This window comes from Elephas maximus, chromosome 22, assembly GCF_024166365.1.
Source record: "Elephas maximus indicus isolate mEleMax1 chromosome 22, mEleMax1 primary haplotype, whole genome shotgun sequence".
NCBI lineage: Eukaryota > Metazoa > Chordata > Mammalia > Proboscidea > Elephantidae > Elephas > Elephas maximus.
This window is the reverse complement of record NC_064840.1, coordinates 20,899,515-20,921,123: the sequence shown is the minus strand read 5'-3', so window position 1 is coordinate 20,921,123 and position 21,609 is coordinate 20,899,515. Positions and strand designations below refer to the sequence as shown.

At 47.2% G+C, this 21,609-nt stretch overlaps 1 protein-coding gene across 1 annotated transcript in view; it reads right to left on the bottom strand.

The window, feature by feature from the left end:
* Nucleotides 1–6,067: 6,067 nt before the first annotated feature.
* The window catches only part of MAPK1 (mitogen-activated protein kinase 1), a 121,842-nt gene continuing 106,300 nt past the window's right edge, over nucleotides 6,068–21,609 (bottom strand). The window contains exons 7-9 of the mRNA XM_049865089.1: nucleotides 16,125–16,234; nucleotides 14,695–14,820; nucleotides 6,068–9,295 (exon numbers count right to left, since the gene is read on the bottom strand). Of these exons, the coding sequence (XP_049721046.1) occupies nucleotides 14,704–14,820; nucleotides 16,125–16,234 (227 nt within the window). The 3' untranslated portion in view covers nucleotides 6,068–9,295; nucleotides 14,695–14,703. The remainder of the gene's footprint in view (nucleotides 9,296–14,694; nucleotides 14,821–16,124; nucleotides 16,235–21,609) is intronic.

Genomic DNA, 21,609 nt, shown 5'->3' with positions numbered 1-21,609 from the left:
CGGCGGCACCACAGAAGTGTGCTTACTCTCTGACGTCTCCATCTTTCGTGACACAGAAGATGGAAGTAAGTCAGGGGCAAAGGCATTCCGTTTTCTCTACCCTCGTCCCCGCTTCCTATTTTATTAACTGTTCTTTGTGTTGTTTGCACAGTACACAGTTCAAGGGATTAATTTTCACGACTGGGGCCATTCTTGGTGAAAACCAACCAAAGCAAACCAGTTGCTGTCGAACTGACATGGACTCACGGCAAACCCATGTGTATCAGTAGAACTGGACTCCACAGGGTTTTCAATGGCTGCTTTTTTTGAAGATCACCAGGCCTTTCTTCTGAGGTGCCTCTGGGTGGACTTGAACCGCTAACCTTTTGCTTAGCAGTTGAGCACAGTAACTGCTTGCACCACTCAGGAATTCCCCTTTAAATGAGGTGCGTGCTCCCAGCCTGAGGTCACAGGTCCTGCCTCCAGGGGCATAGAGTGCCAGGTCCCAGCGTTTGCTCCCAGTCACCTGCCTGTCACAGGCGGCCACAGGTCCTGCGTCCAGGGGCGTAGTGTGCCGGGTCCCAGCGTTTGCTCCCAGTCACCTGCCCGTCACAGGAGGCCACAGGTCCCGCATCCAGGGGCGTAGTGTGCCAGGTCCCAGCGTTTGCTCCCAGTCACCTGCCCGTCACAGGAGGCCACAGGTCCCGCGTCCAGGGGCGTAGTGTGCCGGGTCCCAGCGTTTGCTCCCAGCCACCTGCCCGTCACAGGAGGCCACAGGTCCCGCGTCCAGGGGCGTAGTGTGCCGGGTCCCAGCGTTTGCTCCCAGTCACCTGCCCGTCACAGGCGGCCACAGGTCCCGCGTCCAGGGGCGTAGTGTGCCGGGTCCCAGTGTTTGCTCCCAGTCACCTGCCCGTCACAGGAGGCCACAGGTCATGTGTCCAGTGGCATAGTGTGCCAGGTCCCAGTGTTTGCTCCCAGTCACCTGCCCATCACAGGAGGCCACAGGTCCTGCGTCCAGGGGCGTAGTGTGCCGGGTCCCAGCGTTTGCTCCCAGCCACCTGCCCGTCACAGGAGGCCACAGGTCCTGCGTCCACGGGCGTAGTGTGCCGGGTCTCAGCGTTTGCTCCCAGTCACCTGCCCGTCACAGGCGGCCACAGGTCCCGCGTCCAGGGGCGTAGTGTGCCGGGTCCCAGTGTTTGCTCCCAGTCACCTGCCCGTCACAGGAGGCCACAGGTCATGTGTCCAGTGGCATAGTGTGCCAGGTCCCAGCGTTTGCTCCCAGTCACCTGCCCATCAGAGGAGGCCAGCGCTGGAAGCACAGCTCTCTCCTTTTTGAAATCTGCTTTGGCCAGGCATTTCCTTCCTTGACTGAGACAGATTGATGGGTTTTTATTTTCAATCCAGCGGTCAAAATGCCTTTCCTAGCTCTGCAGAGTCTGTGTCTCTACCTCACGCTGTACGCACACATTTCTGCATTTGTTCTCCTTTAAGCACTTCGATGTGTAGTTACTTCTTTGTGTATTCTATCCCTGTCTTTCTTGCCAGAAAGGAGCCCTGGTGGTACAGTGGTGAACCACTTGGCTGCTAATCGAAAGGTTGGCAGTTCAAAACCACCTGCCGCTCCACAGGTGAAAGATGTGGCAGTTTGCTTCTGTAAAGATTTGCAGCCTTGGAAACCCTATGCGGTAGTTCTACTCTGTCCTGTAGGGTTGCTGAGTCGGAACTGACATGATGGCAGTGGGTTTAGTTTGGGTCCCTGCCAGATTGTCAGCCCCATAAGGGCAGCCTGATGTTACACTGACTGCAAAATTTGAAGCACATTTTGTGGGTTTGGCACATGAGACAGAGATCAATATTGGGTATTTGAGTATCTGCTGGCTTAGAAATTCATCTTTCTCATCATTCATTGCCTCCCCCTTTATGACTTCGGTCTCTCAATTTCTTATTTCCTTTTAAACGAAGAGGATGACCTTACCTCACCTACTCAACCAGCATTCAGGGGAACTCATCAGGCCCTCCAGTTGGTGACCTGACAGTGACCCCCTCCCCTGGGCCACCCTTTTGCCCCCTAGCCACCCCACTGTTGCATGTCAGTTCTCTGTGGCCTTGATCTGTTTCTTCAGTTGCAGTCTTTTTCTTTCGGTGTTTGCTTTTCCATGGTTTGTTTTACTGGCATTTCGGGTTCCTGTATGGCAGAAATGTCACATGATTCTGTTGGAGGTAGACAGGTGGGGTGCTGGGCCTCTCAGCCATGCTTACTCAGAGCAGGTGAACTGTTACAGATTTCCTTTCATGAAAGGGTACTTGTGCTAAAACTCTGAAAACTCCTCTGTGGTGTACAAGAGCAGCAAAAACTTTCGGAAGCATTTTTTTTTTTTTTCCAAAGCAGTGTCAGTTTCTTCGTGCTGTGTCCACATCTCACCATGATGGTGTCTTCCCTTTGGTCTTGCAGAACCACCTGCCTCCTGTGTAGGGATTCCACCTTAGAACCCTGTTTCCTAGCTGATGAAGTCTAGCCACCCCCATGCCCAGGGGATGGTAACACTTGACATGAGCGTTCCAAAAGGTAGTAGTGGCACCTCTGGAAAGGAAGTAACAGCATTCTTTGGGGATGAGATGGAAAAAAAAACGGGGCCCAGGCCTCTGGGAAGAGTGACGTGGCTGCTGGGCCCCAGCCTGACTGCTCACCAGCCTCAGTGTGCAGTGCCTGGAGGACAGCCGGCTTACTCCCACTGCACTGCCCATCTGTGCAGACTCCTTGTTTTCACAATGTTGCAAAACCTCCCTCCCTGTCTCCTCCTGGGCCTAACAGCTTTGCACAATGTACCCCCCTCAGGCTGCTGCCCTCAGCCCTTTTCTCCCCACCCACCTTTTCCAAAGCTGACAGCAGGCTTCTGCTACCTTCCGGTCTTGCTCCGTCTGGCCAAGGAATTCAGGACACCCTCCCCGCTCCCCACTGGATGATGCCCTAATGTTTGCATCCCTGACATCTCTTTCCCTGGCCTGTTCCCGGCATGCTGCTCTGAGCCCTGGAGCTGGGCTTCTTTCGCCAGCCCAGTCAGTAAAGGGACAGCCAGTGGGCCTCACGGTGAACTCTGAGCATTGTTTTAAGGGTTCCCGGCACTTGATTTTGGAAAGGCAAGTACAAGCCAGGAAATGGAGGAGGAAGGGAAGAAGAAAATAGGATTTTCCCAGGTGATGAACAATGCATTTAATGTCAAAACACGAGGCCTCCCGCCTACTTTCTGTGCATGCCCCCGGTTCTGTGGTGGCTTCAAAGCCCACGTGAAGGGGATGACAGCCCAGAGACCTTCCTCATGCTCTCAGAGACTCGAGTCTGCCCGTAGATGTAGAATGGTCATTTCTCACATTCCTGCTGTAATCACTGGGCTTTTCAATCCATGTTTGTGGACCCACAGACAGACCAACCATGGAGCTACTCAACACACGCCTTCTTGGTCTCTGTGTGGTAGGTTTCTCCCTCTCATCCCCTCCCCTCTGAGACTCACATGTTTAGGGGCTGTCTAGAAGACAGGGACATGTCTTTGATGTGGCCCCGAAGAGGGTACTCGGTCAGTGTGGATGGAACCAAACCCAAAGTCAGTGTGATGCTAAGCGGAGATCCCCATGACTGATTCTTCCACTGGGCAACAGAAGTTGGAGTGTCTTCTTTTCCTCCATCCTTGCTAGTGCTGCCACCTTACCTCAGGTTAGTGCCTACATGGTGACACCTCTCAACGCTTACTTGGTTCCCCAGCATAGCCCTTCTCTGCTCTCCTTCAGTAAACCCCACTCATGACACACCTCCAACTCATGATACACCGAGAAAAATGCCATTTCCAAAGAGGCTGGACTTGACCGGAATCTGACAACATACCTCTCCCACCACGCCTCCTTGCAACGCCTGCTCCCCATGCTGTGAACTGCCCCCACACACGCCCATGTGCCTGCCTCCATCCAGCTCCCAGCACAGCCTGCATGGTCTGCCCTCGGTCTCTCAGCCTGTCTCCTGCTCAGGTCTGCTTGGCCCAGCCCCGCCAACCCGCTCAGCTATCGAAGGCGCCGCAGGAGAAGTGCCCTGGCTCTCGGGCTGGGCTGGTGCTTGCATAACGGCTCTTCTTCATCCTTGGCAGAGACTGTCTCCCCCCTTCAGCTGAAAAGATGCCTCATGAAGCATGGCCTCACTCCATCTCCTCCTCGAGAGATAGACGAGCTAGACGATGAACTGCCTTTAGCCATCCCTGGTGCCAGCTTTAGAGGAGGCTCTATCTCCCCTTGGCCGTGCCCTCCCCTGGCCCCTCGGCCCAGCCCCACCCTCCCAAGTCAGTGTGTCTCGCCCCCTCACAGGCTCCTTCCTCTCAGACTCAAAGATGCTGATGCCCAGAGGCCGTGCCTTCGCCTCTGTGGACACACCCAAGCCCTCTGCCCCATGCCCAGCTGTGTTTTCTACTCCTCCTCCCAGCCAGCTTGCTCCAGATGCTTGGGTCCTGATTAAACACAGTAATCTAAGCAACTAGCCGGTGGCCTGTACTGCCATTGCTTGAGTAAGCAGTCCTCAAAATTAACCTAGAAAAATGTGCGAATCAGACTTCCATGTGGAACAAGGAAAATTATCTTAATTCCTTTCTACAGGACTTGGAAACAGTGGAGATGTTAATCTCTCAAAGAGAAAGCAAAGAAAATCAAGCTTCTATGCTTCAAAAGTGTTTCAAATACCCATCAAAAACATCCAGTTCAGGCTGGACCAACTCTTTCCTCTGAAGGTTTCTGACAGGTCTTCCTTTCTCCAACTTAACAGAAAGCGGTTACTTCAGGTAGCAAACCTTTAGTGCCATCGTACAACAGTTTAAAAGAGCACATTTAGGAAGGCTGGCCGTTTACTGAGTACTATGCTGAATGCTAGACGAGCTGTATAACCTTCACCATAGGCAAGGCCAGTGGTACTGGCTCCACTTCACAGTTGGGGACAGAAGTGCAGAGATGGAAGGGCAGTGCGGTGACCACCCAATGCCAGCTGCAGCTGGCAGCACAGGGGCAGGTTTGAAACCTACTTTATGGACCCAAAGCCTGTGCTCTTTCTACAACGCTACACCAAAATACTTTCCAATACTTCTGGTCTTGTAAATAAGTCACTGAACAATGTCCAATGTTGATGAGAACCAAATGTCCAAGGGTCCCCAATACATTCATGACTTCCTGCTTTGAAAAAAGGGGCTGCTCAGACCTCTGCCCTAGCACTGGGGCTACTGATGGTCAAAGACGCAGCAGGACCCCAGCACTGCTTTCCTTTCCCCACCACACACAAGGTCTAAAGAACGCCCTGGCAAAACCTGGCGGAACGCTACCACCCCTAGGCCCTCTGAGCAGCAGTTTCTGACTCTCTCACTAATCACTATAAGCAGTTAAATTAGGAAGACACACTTATTTGGGAAATGTTGTAATAAAGGAATAGATAATTTCATATTTTCACATATGAAATTCCAATTAAACTATACATGCACAGTACTATGTTATTTTGATAATACAGGGACACAATTTAATGATTCTAAGTTTTTTTGTAGTTTTTTTTTTTTTTACAAGTCAGGTGCCATAAACATTCAAATAACCCATCTTTTAAAAAGTACGTTTACAACATCAAAAGAATTAAGATGAAATATAAACCTTTCTACTTACAATTTTTATACAGATTAACCAAATCACAAATACCACAAATAAATGTTAAATTGTAACAATATAATGAATAAACATTCAGATTCTTAATAAAATCTTCCTTTAACATTTTTTTAACTTACCATTATACTAGATAATCTATGCAGAGTTTTGGGGTACAATACCAAGAAGGCACCAACAGTACAAAGCAGTTACAAAGCAGTTTCAGAACTTTCTTGAGTGCTCTACACGGAGAAACAGCACACACACACAGAAAAAAAAAGGCAACGAGCTTTAAGGAAACCTGGTGCAACCCTTGAGAATATGCTGGCTCTAGTCTTCTCTGATCCATCAGGTGGCACTGGATCACGGGCAGAGAAGCCACGTGTTTACTCTGTTGTTCATGCTTCTCATCTGCACTGCGGGAGCGCTGTATTTCAAACACCAGCATAACCGCTTTAAAGCACAAATGCTTTAAAAATGTATAAGCAAAAGGATTGTTCAGGTTTTTCAAAACCACTACATTTACAAAAATATTTCCCTTAAACTTGGGATTGCTCCAAAACATTGATTTACAAATATAAAAGTATTATGGAAGGACCCAAAGCATGTGTGCATATGTACGTGTTTATTGACATACTGTTACCATACCATATAAAAGTTATCAATTTAAAAACCGTAGTAACATATAAGCAAATAAAGATCCAACAGTCTCCTCTGAAGGGTCAAGATATTAGCATGGACAGTCGGCCTTTGTGGCTCCTTAAGGACAGCCACTAATGAGCCACATGTGGCTTCCGACAGCTGACTTACTGCCACAGCCATCAGCTACACCTGCAACCCCCCTGCACTACACGCAGCACATAAGTGCAAGGACACTCCTACTCAGCATCACGCGCCCTGTGTGTCTCCAACAGCTCTGAGACCCTGTGGCTGGCACAGAGGCAGCGTGAGAACTCTCTCAAATCCTCTCACTTGCTCGTTGGATGTTTTTGCTCCATACTAAATGAAAGGGTTGGAATGTTTCAACTGGAATTTTTTGCTTACATTTTAGACACCAAAAGAGCCATGTGTCTGAACGCTTGTCTGAGCGCAATGGTAATGGAGGCGTTCAGTGTCACCAATGTGCATCTGGATGACCCCATCTGTACATTTCTAGAAAGGGATTAAGAGCCAATATGAGTCGTTCACACGTAACAGCTACTACTTTTCACAGGTACCTGGGTGGGGACCATTCTCTGGCCTGTTAAATTACGTTTGACATGATTAATAGAAAGCTCACGACTCATGGTTACAGTGATTCTAGAATGCAGTTAGTGGTTTCAGGCCAGTCTGACTCCACAGTACCAAGAAGGGGGAGGGAAAGAGGCCACAGCCCCCAGGTATTAGTAGCCAAGGCTATGGCTTTCTATTTAAAAGAGTATTGTGAAATTAATGTCATAATAACACTGACATTCCACTTAAAAAGAAAGTACTAAAAAACAAAAATAATGAAGTAAACTGCCAATGCTCCTTTTAAGATGAAAACTGAGTTTTCAATGTATCAAATAACAGTCAAGTCCCTGTATCCTGTCAATGCCGTGTGGACCTCACAGGGCAGCTGTGAGCAGGGAAATAAATGAAAGTCGTGTGTTTTAGGACCAAGCCTCCAGTTGTGGCTCTGCTCTCTGAGGATGAGCCAGGCAGCCTTCTTCAGCCACGGGGTGTGTGTGTGTATGGGGCGGGGGGGCATCAACATCGGGGCTGGGTGACGCAGGCAGTGGCCTGGGGATACAGGGAAGCCCTCCTTAAACAGAAGCAGTGACCCCAACCTAGGATGCCAGGGCTTCTTCCTCAGGGCAGGACAGAACATGTTAGATCTATGAAGTGAATACAGAAGGTCGGGACTGCTTCTGCTGTGCTGAGGGAAAAGGCTGGGCTGCCCCCAAGGGGAGGAAGGCCCATGGGCATTTCTGCTCTAAAGCACAAGCCGAACCTGACGGGCCCTTCACACCCTAAGCCAGAGGAAATCAACACTGAATCTTACATGAACGTGAAGAGAGCAGATGTACATTTATTTCCATGAGTTACAAGGGCATTTCTATTCATATTAGCAGGCAGTCTTTATATAACTCATTCTCCACTGCTGTCAAAATCAAACAAGGAAAAAAGGACTGCTGAGAAATGAAAAGCTAAAAATAGAATTATTTCTCCTAAGTGATCTGCTGGGTAGCATTTTCCGTGGAACACAACTCAGAGGTAACAATAGATTTTTCATTTCAACCATAGGCACGTGGCACTTGGACAGTCATCTCTGCACAGAAAGCTGTAACAGTCATGCGAGGGTACAGTAATTATTGAACAAGGCAAAGTTCTCACCACAGAGAGCAGTGGGGGAGTTGGGAGGAGGTGCCGCATGGGCACAGAATACCGAGTCAACTCCACAGCACACAGTGTCAGGGAGGAGTGGACACAGCGCACACGGGACTAGTGCTAGCTTTGTCGGAGGGTCTGAACTCAGCAGAACCAGAAACGCTTGAGAATACTTGATGACAGAACAGTGCTTCATGTCACGAGCTCATGAAGGCTTTATTACAAATTGTTATATTGTAGGTTGGAAAATGAACTTGAGATGCTGACATGCTGTAGAAGGAAAGAGTTGTACACTTTCTCATTGAAAGACGCAGTGGTCCCCCTGCTGAATCCGCAGGCGATGAGAGCCGTGACTGAACCCACACTGTGGGGAGGGGCCCGGGGGGACACATATAGCGGGCATGTGGCACGTCGCCACAAAACATTCGGATTAGCATGCTCCCCAATTCTCCAGACACCCCCACATCAGGGTGTCGGGACCCCTGTGCAGCGCTCACCAGATGCTGAGTGAAGCTGCTGCTTTAACTCTTTCTGCAAGTCTTGCAAACACTCAGCACTGCATGTAACACACATTTGGGCACGTGTTCTACCTCCATAAATGGTACAGGTGATCACGGGAAATTCATAATGCTAGGTGCGGCACTTATTCCTTTCTATCTAGGAAAATGGTTGACTTCTAAAAGCTGGGCAAGTGGCACACAACTTCAGTATGTTGGTGGCTAACGTGGTGTGAGGAGAGTGAGCTGATAAGTGTCCCCCCGGGGATCCCCGTGCCAGGAGCACTTGCTGCCGCCTGCGACATCACCCGAGGTGTTTATATGCATGCTTGCCCTGGGAGACAGTATAGTCCAAAGTCCAGTGCAAATATGGGGCCGTCATTGCCTTAAAGTGCCCTAGTAGGAGCCTTCCCTATTGTACAGTGAGACGCCAGTGACCAGTGCCAAGCTGGACACCATTACCTGTGGGAGACCACCGGGTCAGCAGGCGCGTGGAGGAATGGGCTGGGGGCGGAGGGAAGCAACCACTGCATCTTTCAAACCAGAAAGCGATTAGTGACTAAAGCAACGGTAAGCAGTCGGTGTGCTGAGTACATACTGCCGCACGTCACCGGTGGTGACACACACAGGGACCAGGGATAATTCTCTGGACTGAGGAATTCTTTGAAAGCATAAAAGCCACAACTACCAGAAACCGTCCCGCTGAACGGCTCAAAGGAGTCAAGGTGGGTAAGCCGAGATGGGCTGGAGACAGGGCCAGGGTCAAGAACTGGGAAGAACATCGATGTCTGAGACGTCCAGTCCTCGGAGCCCTTGTCCTATTGAGACAGAACAGAATACACCCACGGGTCAGAACGAACCACAGTACGACAATGCCAGCATCAGGAGAGCTGAAAAGTACAAAAGCAACAGGAAAAAAAACTCAGGCCAAAAGGTCGTTTCTCTTGGGACCACTTGGACTCTGGCCTCACCTGGCAGGTACCTCCCCTTGGACATGCTCAGAGGTTGTTTTGACAGCACTCACAGGGGAGACACTGACACACACACTCAGCCCACACACCCAGCCAGGCTAGCTTCAAGGTTCCTGAGGTGCCTTTTATGAACTATATAATATTGACCACTCCAGCGGTCAAAACCATAGCCTGAAGGTCTCTATAAAACAATATATCTATACACAGACACACCGTCTGCCTCCTCCTATTCCTAGCAAGTCTCCTCTCTGGATGACCAGGTGGGACAACGTGGACTGCACAGGCAGCAGAGGACATGCTGTTAATGAGGCTTGACTTTTCTCTACGGAACAAAAAAGCATAATAAGCAAAACAAGGTCCTGGCTGAAGTGTGAGGCCAGTGGGGGTTCTGGGAAGGCAGAAGCCCCAGTGTTGTCCCTGGGGGAAAGATGGCTCTGATTGCCCAGGTCCGAGGTGACCTGACAGCGAATTTCCTTCCAGGCCTCAAGCTGGTGCACAGGAAGGCAGCAGGCTGCCACTGGCCTACACTCGCTTTCTGCACCTCGAAGGGGTCCACCTGATTCTCCATATGTCTGTGCACGGCTGCAGGGCCCATGGGGGCAACTTTCACAATACAAGCGCACGCCTTCCCGTCATTCTCCTACTGCCTTGATTTTCATTTGGAGAACCCGTCTACCAAGCCAAATTGACTTAAATTGCTTACAGGTGAGTGGTCCTCCCACTGGAGCATAAGGCACGCGCTGTATGCAGTGAATGACTGCTACCTTGCCTATCTAGACCTGTGCTGCTGGTGCACCGTCTTGGGGAGAAGTGAAAAAGTAGTCACTCTTACCATGCTCTCGGTTCTGTGGTTCTGACGAGGAAGCCCAGGTGACCGACTGCCTCAAAGTGCAGACAAACAGAGCTGTCCCTGCCCTCGGAGGACCTGTGCTGGTGTGAGATGTCTGCTGGATGACGACTTGGCAGAATGCCATTCTGATCAGTTACTAAGCCCTCTGACACCTCTGGTCCATCTATCACTCAACAGTTCGAGCAGGAGGACAGGTGTCACAGCTCAGAGGTGGGATGTGGAGGTGGTGCTCACAGAGGGGAAATGGCTCCCATCCAGCAGGCTGACCATGGTCAACAGGCAGGAAATGGAAGCTGCCCTAAAATGCTTTCACTGTCAATGAAACCAAGGGAAGAAGAGGCTAATACCCCACTTAAGGAAGTTCACCAACAGGCAGATGAGGAAGAAGGGCAGGCACCTATCTCCACCTTCACCAGCCTCCTGGGAAGGAAACTATGGAGCTGTCTAGGTAAGGATAAGGCCTATCATAAAGTGTTAACACTGTGTGTCTTTAAAATTTATTAACTACACAACGGAAACATTACTACAACTGATCTCCTTAAACAGTATACTGAACATACTTAGAACTGCCAAGACAACTCAGGACCACACTATGGACACCATGACACCAGTTCCTTGGCAAGCAGGGTGACCTGAGGGCCTCCTCTGGAGCAGTCTTTGCCACTCTCCACCAAAGGGCCCTGCGGCCAGGCTCCATGGGCCCATGTGAGTGTGTTTTCCAGTTCTTTTCTACTGCACCTTTCTAGAATGTCCCCATGTATTGCAGCATCTGCATAGCCCAGGCACTCCGATTTGCAACTTCTAATCTCTTTGTTAGGAGTCCCTGGGTGGTGCGAACAGTTAGGCACTGGGCTACGAAACGAAAGGTGGGCAGTTTGAACCCACCCAGAGGAGCCTTGGAACACAGGCCTGAAGGTCTGCTTCTGAAACACCACAGCCATGAAAACCCTATGGAGCATTCTACTCTCTGCACATGTGGGGTCACCGTGAATTGGCATCCATTTCATGGCAACTGGCTTTTTTGTCTGTTTTCATCTCTTTGTTGTAGCTGAGAACTCAGTAACAATGCTCCAAATGACAATGAATGACTCCCTAGACCCTTCCCAAGCAACGAATCTAGTCAGAGGCCACATGGAGAGATTAGAATTCTGGGTTTAAAAGGCCTGGACTCTTTCACTAGCTGTGCCCTTGATGTTGCATAGTCTTCAGCACATTGGTTACACACTTAGATCTTCCTTTCCCTTGCTCATAAAAACAGGAAGTGTACTGACTTTATAGAATGAAGTGCTTGTGGAAGAGGCTGGTTCCCTGCCCCATCTGCCTGGACTCACTAATATTCTAGATGATTAACTACAAAAGTCAGTCTGGATGTTAGCAACTTACTTTGAAATGCATGGGGGAAAAAAAAAAAAAGATGGACTGATGGGTAGATGAAGAAATTAGGTATCTGAGAAGGCAGGAAGACGTTAACTGTAGAATTTAGGTGGTAGGAGCATGCGTGTATTCAATTTCAGAATAGCAGAACGGTGTCATTTCAAGAATGTTGGAAACCCAGTACCGTGTACCTCGCATGTCCCTGAAATGAGGAGCTAAAACACAGAGGTGATAGTCTGTGCCACACCTCTCCACTGGAAATGATTCCTCAACCCTGCGGTCTCAGAGCTGGACGGGCCTTGGGAGAGATTTTGGACCCTGCCCAATTACACTGACTCCAGGGGTCACCTCACCTCATGGGTTCCCTTTGTATTGTCTGGTTTCCGCCCGCCCTCCCGTGGCCCCTGCTCCCTGAGGCTCCACATCCTTAGTGCCACCAGAGCAACCTAATTTGGTAGGAGAGGTCCTGGCTTCTTCCTAAGGCCTGGATGTGGATGTGGTCCCAGGGCTCAGCTGCTCTCAGGCCTCCTCAGACCCAGGTTCTCCGGTTCCCCATGGTTGCGTTCCCCTCACCCACGAGCGAATATCCACTTGCTCTCAAGATTCAACTGAAAGTCTCCACTGTTTCCTCCAAGTCCTGCCCAGCACACTGCAGCCCTTGGCCCTTATAACACAGAATGGGCCCCTCCTCCCCGGGGGTCTACTGTGTCCTGGCACCCACCTCTGGCCCAGCACCTGGAACACTGCCCCACGTCCCTTGCTGGTTTCCGTATTTCTTGCTACCAAGCTTCTGGAAAGCTAAGTCTGGGTCTTATTCACCTTTGCTTCCCGTGTTGCTGGCATCAGGAAGTGCTCAATGGTGAGTGAATGAAGGATGCAAAACTGACAGCTATGTCAAGCCCAGAGGTGTTTTACATGGAACGTATGCACAGTTGTTCTGCCTGTGGACTGCTCTCCCTCTGCAAGTTGGGCTGGCACGGCTGTCAGCTCATTTCCACCCTTCTTTTGTCCTTTGTTCTTAACAACAGGGAACAGGAAGCCTGTAAGCTGCACTGCTAACTTCCTCAGCAGCTGGCTTCTGGTTAGATTCTGCCAACAAAGGCACTGGTAGGAAAAGGCATGTTTCTTGTCTGTTTCTGCTTCTGTGACACGTGTGGTACAGGTTCCAGAAGAGCCTGGCTTTGCAGGAGGGTTTAAGAGGCACCTGATAGCGGTGGCGTTGGGTGCCACCATGTCAGGGGCAGTCCTCCTGGGCTCCCCTCACCGAGGTGACAGCAGGCATCCCAGTACCCTCACTATGTGGTAATCAAGTACCCTGGTTCACATCATTTTCCCCTTTGTACTTTCAGCTGGAGACAGGAGGCAACCTCCTCTAGTTACCCACCTGAAAGTCACCCACTCCCCCTTTCTGCTGTCTAGTGCTTCTCTACTTTCTGATCAATTCCGTGGTTTCTGTGTGAAACCCCTAGAGTGCATTGGGGACACTGATACAGAGTCAACCAGGGACCACCCCTCAGTCTGAGCCATCGCCTCCAGATTCCACATATAATAATGAAAAGGCCAAAGAGAATGGAGTCAGGGTTGAGCTGAAAGAAACTTCCAAATGAGCACGCCTGCAGAAACTGCTGTTGCATGGCAATACCCTAACCCCACCCACTTGCCCCCTGTCCCAGTGCTACCTCAGCACAGCCTGGGCTGCATGTCCACACCCTACCTGGGCTGCCTATCTACACCCCATACGACACACTGCTGCCTGTCTGAGAATGCCTCCGGCTTCTTCCGTGCTGGGTCTCCCCAAGGAGTTTCCCACCGACTGCTTCAGTCTTTGTCCTAGCTCTACATCACCGTTCGTTTTCAGAGTTCTGATGCAAATCCTGTTCTCCCTCGTCTTGCCATACATCCACCGAAGTCAAGATCTGCAGTCTCTTTTTTTTTGAACACTTGCTTTTTGATCTACCAATATTGTCCAATTTCCTATTCCACCTTATGGTCTGGGCTTGTGCAGCTTTTGCCCAGGCTCCTGTCAGTCCTTCTGCCACGGCTGCAGCTCAGCTTCCTCTTGACAAAGCTGTCCTAGCTTTGCTTGCCCATATCCCCCCGTCTGAAGTGGAACAGTGCTCGGGCCTATCGCACACGGCCTCAGTTGTGTAGCCATGTTCCTGCCTGAAAGCTTCTGGAGAGGGCCCTGGGTTTCTGAGGCCCAAATGCCCATGGTCTGTGAAGGAGGCCGGGGGTCTTCCCTGGGGAGAGCAAGGCAATCAGACGTCTGTGTTTCCTGGCAAGCATGAGGGTTAAACACCCTCTGCGTACACTAGGACTGCGCTCCTGAAGTAGGTTATAAGTATCTGTGTCTTGGTGTGACACTAGCCCTTTTTCTTCCCTACTCCTGGGGATGATGTACTTCCAACTTCCCTTCTTTGCAGATTTCCTCGGTAAAATCTTACATGATTTTCTCTCTCATCTCCATCGTCCTCCCTTTTCAGTTTGGCTTGTTTTCCTTCTTCAACACCTAATATCAGTTATTTCTCTGTCCTGATTGGTACCATATATGCACTTAACTTATGGTATTATTTACTGAATACAATTCTAGGTTCTCAATGCTTAGAAAAAATTCCTATGCCCCTAAAAATGTTAACATTTTTGAGTATCTAAAATGTATGAAGTAAATAAAATTCTCAGTAAGATCTCAAATTTGTTTCCACTAGTCTATTTCCACAACAATCTGTCTTAGTAAGTCACCCTGTGACTGAACACCAAAGTCCCACTGTAGCTATTATTATAAAGATTGCTACTTCAATGTCATGTCACGTCATGTCATTGTAATCTACAGCAAAATACAAACTGCTGGTGAAAAACAAAGTCTGATTTCTCCAGTATTAAATTATGAAACAATCAGTAATTATTAAAGCTAGGTTCCATTGAGCAGGAATATACTGTTTTTTTTTTTTTTTTTTTAATATCATTTAGTTTATATTCTCTCTTCCTTGTTGAGGTTTACTGTATGGGTTATAGCTACAAGTACCTGACAAATTTAAGATCTGTATCCTGGCTGGAATCTTGCAGTCTCTTCAAAAATGAGTTCTTTGAGTTTTTCCTTGGGCAAGTCATCCAATTCCATGTCAAACTTGAACGGTGCTTCAGCAATAGGCTTTAAGAGAAAACAAAACATTTCACAGACAAATGCTGTGAGGATTAGGACAATAATTCCCTGATTCATAAAATAACTGTGGCTTACATCCTGAAATTTATACAACCGGCCTGACGTCCAGCAGAAAAGGACGACGACAGTAAGCACGCACCCACACTCCTGAACCACATTTCTCGTGAGTGCTTCAAAAACGGTCTGAGAGCAACAGAATCCATTTCAAGTGTTCTTCTGAACTTATTAGAAATCCTAGAAAAATCTTCAAATGTTTCAAGTCTCTGAATGTTCAAATAATGAAATTTGCCTGAAACTGATGGGGTGGGGTATGATACTAAAATAAATGCATTTGATTAAATAAATCACAGTATCTTTATATGAAGATATATTATGGAGCTGTCAAAAATGAGGTTAATCTCATGCAAAGAAGATTAGTATCACGGGAAAATGCTCATGTTTGTACCAAAAGAATGAACCCTACTTTATTTTTTAAAATAATTTTTATTGTGCTTTAAGTGAAAGTTTACAGATCAAGTCAGTCTCTCACACAAAAACCCATATACACCTTGTTACACACTCCCAATTACTCTCCCCCTAATGAGACAGCCCACTCCCTCCCTCCACTCTCTCTTTTTGTGTCCTTTTCGCCAGCTTCTAACCTCCTCCACCCTCTCATCTCCCCTCCAAGCAGGAGACGCCAACATAGTCTCAAGTGTCCACCCGATCCAAGAAGCTCACTCCTCACCAGCATCCCCCTCCAACCCACTGTCCAGTCCAATCCATGTCTGAAGAGTTGGCTTTGGGAATGGTTCCTGTCCTGGGGCAACAGAAGGTCTGGGGCCATGACCACCGGGGTCCTTCTAGTCTCAGTCAGACCATTAAGTCTGGTCTTATGAGAATTTGGGGTCTGCATCCCACTGTTCTCCTGCTCCCTCAGGGTAAACCCTACTTTATTTTTAAAATTTAGATAGAGAAATGAAAGACTGAGAAGGGAATACTCCAAAATTTTAATTAGCGTGTAACAAGATTACAAAAGAATCTTATGTTTTTCTATAAATTAATTTTTTTCACCATGGACAAATATTCTATGAATAATCAGCAAGTCATTTAAATATGTATCTATTTACATCAAAGAACCCCTATAAATACTCAGTGACAAAAAATGAAATGAATCAATCCATTAACATTATTTATATTTTGATTTTTCAATGCCCACAAACTAATGTAATGTTATATAACTGAAATAACGATGATAACAGCTGTCAATCAGCTTCACATCCCTGAAGAAGTGGCCAGGGCACGGCTCTTACCTCATCACTTGGGTCGTAATACTGCTCCAGATACGGGTGGGCCAGAGCCTGTTCTACTTCAATCCTCTTGTGAGGGTTGAAAGTCAACATCTTATCCAGTAAGTCCAGAGCTACAAAGAGAAATGATTTGCAGTGGTGAGAAGCAGAAGGAATAGTCACCTAAACACTTTCCATCCCTGTTGAAGTAACTAACCTCACAAAGCAATCAGCTAAGCATCCCGTAGGGAAAGCAGCCAGCACAGCAGTGCCAATCAACTCTCTGTGCCTCCTGTGACCTTGAAAGGGTAGGGACTGACCTTCTGACAATCACAGATCCAATGCTCAGGAAGGTCAAGGGATCAGCTAAAGTCCACAGAATTGGAGAGTAGAAGAGCCAGGACTCAAACCCAGACCTTCCTTCAAAGCCTGAGCTTTTCCTAGATCACTGCTTTGCTTTGTTGGCAGCAGAAACAAAGACTTCACGTATATACTTCTCCCAAATCAACTCCAAAATCATGTTTGCAATAGTCAGTGTCTCTCTCAGCATACAGACAAAGCCTAGGTTTCTGGGTCACAGATGAAAACAGTCACCTGACCTCGGCCCCACTGCATGCCTCCTCCTTCCCAGACATGACTGGGAGTCAAGGGTATATCACTCCCCACCACCCACTAAGCAACTTGGAGTCTTTCTCCAAGGCCTAAGGCTGAAAGTCCTCTTTTCCCCACAGAGGTTGGCACCTGAACATTTCTTCCACGTAAAGAATGTAGCAGTGGGGGCAAGTGTTGGGGCCACCTGAACATGGAGGGGTGGATGATGAAGAGATGACCCTACTGGCCTCTGGGAGCTCATGTCCAGGCACTACCTCAAGTCATAAGAATGATCAAAGGGCATGGCTCACAGTGGCTGAGACAAGGGTGAAGGGACATGCAGATGAAATATTTCCGCATTTAGTTATCAGAGGTAGGTATCAGAAATACATGGTTGTTGCTGTTGTTGTTAGGTGCCGTCGAGTTGGTCCCAACTCATAGTGACCCTATGTACAACAGAACGGAACACTGCCCAGTCCTGCACCATCTGCACAACCATTGCTGTTTGAGCCCATTGTTGCAGCCACTGTGTCAATCTATTTCATCAAGGGTCTTCTCTTTTTCACTGACCCTCTACTGTTACCACGTACGATGTCCTTCACCAGGGACTGATCCCTCCAGATAACATGTCCAAAGTACACGAGACGAAGTCTCACCATCGTCACTTCCAAGGAACACTCTGGCTGTATTTTTTCCAAGACAGACTTGTTAGTCCTTCCAGCAAGTCCATGATATATTCAATATTCTTAGGCCACACCATAATTCAAAGGCATCAATTCCTCTTTGGTCTCCTTTATTCATTATCCAGCTTTCCCATGAATATGAGACAACTGGAAGTATCATAGCTTGGGTCAGGCTCAACTTAGTCCCCAAACTGATATCTTTGCTTTTTAATGTTTTAAAGAGGTCTTTTGCAGATTTACCCAAGTAAAATGAAATCCTTGACAACGTTCATCTTTTCTCCATTTATCATGATGTTGTTTACTGGTCCAGTCGTGAGGATTTTTGTTTTATGTTGAGGTATAATCCATACTAAAGGCTGTAGTCTTTCATCTTCATCAGTAAGTGCTTCAGGTCCTCTCGGCTTTCAGTAAGCAAGGTTGTGTCATCTGCATATCGCAGGTTGTTAATGAGTCTTCCTTCAACCCTGATGCCGTGTTCCTCTTCATACAGTCCAGCTTCTTGAATTATTTACTCAGCATGCAGACTGAATAGGTATGATGAAAGTATACAACCCTGACACACATCTTCCCTGACTTTAAATCAAGCGGTATCCCCTTGTTCTGTTCAAATGACTGCCTCTTGGTCTATGTACAGATTCCGCATGAGCATAGCTAAGTGTTCTGGAATTCCCATTCTTTCCAGGGTTATCCATAATTTGTTATGATCCTTACAGTCAAATGCCTTTGCATAGTCAATAAAACACAGATAAACACCTTTCTGGTATTCTCTGCTTTCAGCCAAGATGCTAATGAGATCGGCAGTGATAACCCTCGTTCCACAGCCTCTTCTGAATCCTGCTCGAATTTCTGGCAGTTCCCTGTCAAGGTACTACTGCAGTTGCTTTTGAATGATCTTCAGCAAAATTGTACCTGCGTGTAATACTTTTGATATTGTTTGGTAAGTTCCACCTTCTACTGGATCACCTTTCTTTCGAATGGGCACAACTATGGATCTCTTCCAGTCAGCTGGCCAGAAAGCTGTCTTCCAAATTTCTTCGCATACATCAGTGAGCCCTTCCAGCACTGTGTTCCTTTGCTGAAACATCTAAATTGGTATTCCCTTAATTCCTGGAGCCTTGTTATTCACCAGTGACTCCAGTGCAGCTTGGACTTCTCCCTTCAATACCACTGGTTCATGATCACATGCTACACCTTCTAAGACGGATGGATGTTGACCAACTCTTTTTGGTACAGTGATTCTACGTATTCTTTCAATCTGCTTCATGATGCTTCCTGCATCATTCAATATTTTGCCCTTAAGATCCTTCAAAATTGCAATTCAAGGCTTGAATTTTTTCTTCAGTACTTTCAGCTTGAGAAATGCCAAGAAGCAAGTTCTTTCCTTTTGGTTTTCTAACTCCAGGCCTTTGCACATTTCATTATAATCTTTTACTCGGTCTTCTCGAGCTGCCCTTTGAAATCTTCTGTTTGGCTCTTTTACTTCACCATTTCTTCCTTTCCTTTAGCTATTTTATGTTCAAGAGTAAGCTTCAGAGTATTCTGACATCCATTTTGGTCTTTTCTTTCTTTTGAATGACCTCTTGCTTTCTTCATGTATGATGTCCTTGATGTCATCCCACAACTTGTCTGGTCTTCGGTCATTAGTGTTGAATGTGTCAAATGTATTCCTGAGATGGTCTCCAAATTCAGGTGGGATATACTCAAGGTCATATTTTGGCTCTTGTGGACTTGTACTTTTCTTCAGCTTCAACTTGAACTTTCATATCAGCAACTGATGGTCTATTTTGCAGTCAGAACACTGGCCTTGTTTCTGACAGATGATACTGAGCTTTTCCATTGTCCTTTTCCACAGATGTAATCCATTTGATTCCTGAGTTTTACCTCTGGTGAGGTCCAACTGTATAGTCACCGTTCATGTTGTTCAAAACATGTATTTGCAATGAACAAGTCTCTGGTCTTAACAAAATTCTGTCATGCAATGTCCAGCATTGTTTCTATCACCAACGCCATATTTTCCAACTACCAATCCTTCTTAGTTTCCAACTCTCACATTCCAATCACTAGTGACTATCAATGCATCTTGGCCGTATGTTTGGTAAATTTCAGACTGCAAAAAGTTGGTAAAAATCTTCGATTTTATCCTTGGTACTGGTGGTTGGTGCATATATTTGAATAATAGTCATATTAACTGGTCTTACTTGTAGGTGTATGGCTATTGCCCTATCACTGACAGTGCTGTACTTCAGGATAGATCTTGAGATGTTCGGTTTGACATGAATGTGACACCATTCCTCTTTGTCATTTCCGGCATAGCAGACCATATCACTGTCTGATTCAAAATGGCCAAGATCAGTCAATTTCAGCTCACTTAACGCCTAGGAGGTTGATTTTTGTGCGTTCCATTTAATTTTTGATGACTTCCCAATTTTCTTAGATTATACTTTGTACATTCCACGTTCTTTTTATTAATGGACGTTTGCAGCTATTTCTTCTCATTTTGAGTTGTGCCACATCAGCAAACGAAGGTCCCAAAAGCTTGACTCCATCCACGCCATTAAGGTCAGCTCTATTTTGAGGAAGCAACTCTTCCCCAGTCATATTCTGAGTGCATTTGACTTGAGGGGCTCATCCTCTGGCGCTATATCAGAAAACATTCGGCTGCTATTCATACGGTTTTCACTGACCAATTTTCTTAAGTAAACTGCCAAGTCCTTCTTCCTAGTCTATCTTAGTCTGGAAGCTCCAATGAAACCTGTCCACCAAGAGTGACCCCGCAGGTATTTGAAATACCGGTGGCAAAGGTTCCCGTGTGACAGCAACACATGAGCTACCACAGTACGACAAGCTGATTGACACGTGGTGGTTTTGTCCATTTATCATGATGAAATACATGGTAGAAAATAATTATTGTTCTGGCAAAGAGGTGTAGCAAAAGGGGGTTCTTCTAAAACTATCTTAGGTCTCCTTTAATGTAATGATGCTTGGACCGGTGGGTTTTAAAAAATTGTTTTATTGTGGTAAAACTATAACAAAACATTTGCCATTTTAACCATTATTAAGTGTACAATTCAATGACGTTGCTCAGGTTCATCATCTTGTGGAAACATCACCACTATTCATTTCCAATTCTTCCACCACCGTTAACAGAAATTCAGTGTCTCTAAAGCTAAGATTTCTCCTCCCCCACCCCACAACCATTAATAAACTTCAGTCTCTATACATTTGCCTATTTCATATTTGTGGGATCATACAATGTCCTTTTGTTACTGCTGTGCAATGAATCACTTAATATGGTCCTTCCAGCCATGGTCTTTGCGAACCACACACAATGACTGAGTGGGACTATGCAAATAAGGTATATGGAACTCGTGATGGTTGGGGTTATATGTTGGTTTGGCTAGGCCGTGATTCCCAGTATCGTGTGGCTGTCCTCCACCTTGTGATCTGATGTAATTACCCTCCATTTTATGTGTTTCAAATTCTAACCTCTATATTATTGACGCAGGATTAGTGTGGGCTATATCTTGAGTCAGCCTTGCAGGAGTCCGTGACACCAGTCCCACACCCTTATTCAAGTCATGCCCTTCCCTGAGGTGTGGTCCGCATCCAACGCATATATGTGGGTGCTGTGGTGGAGCTCTCTCTCTCTCTGTAACTGGATCCTGCATCTGGCTCGTCACTGTCTGACCTCCAGTTCTTGGGACTTGAGCCAGCGGCCTGCCGTCCCACCTGCCGATTTTGAGATTTGCCAGCCTCTGCAGCCCTGTGAGCCAGCAGCCTATCATCTGACCTGATTCGCCAGATTCTGCAGCCTTATGAGCCAGCAGCCTTGTCACCTGGCCTGCTGATTTGGGTTCGCTGGCCTGTGCAGTCACGTGAGTCTGGAGAAGCCTACACCTGACACAGAGATTTGAGACTTGCTAGCCTCTACAATCACGTGAGCCATTTCCTTGATGCAGTTTGTGAGTTCTGTGAGTTGTTGCCGTGAATTATGGAACTAAAAGAAGGGAGAGTACTGCAGGAAGGGGGGAGGGAGGAGTAGTTGATGTTAGAGATGATGGAGTGGTACATCAATTTGGAAATGTTGGACATTTGGGACATCTTTAACCTCTGCCTTATAGGATCCAGCTTTGTGCTGATCCTTATAAAATACGTTATTCATTCAGTGACTGATTTACTTCACTCAGCATCAGGTTCATCCATGCTGCACCACGTATCAGGACTTCATTTCTCTT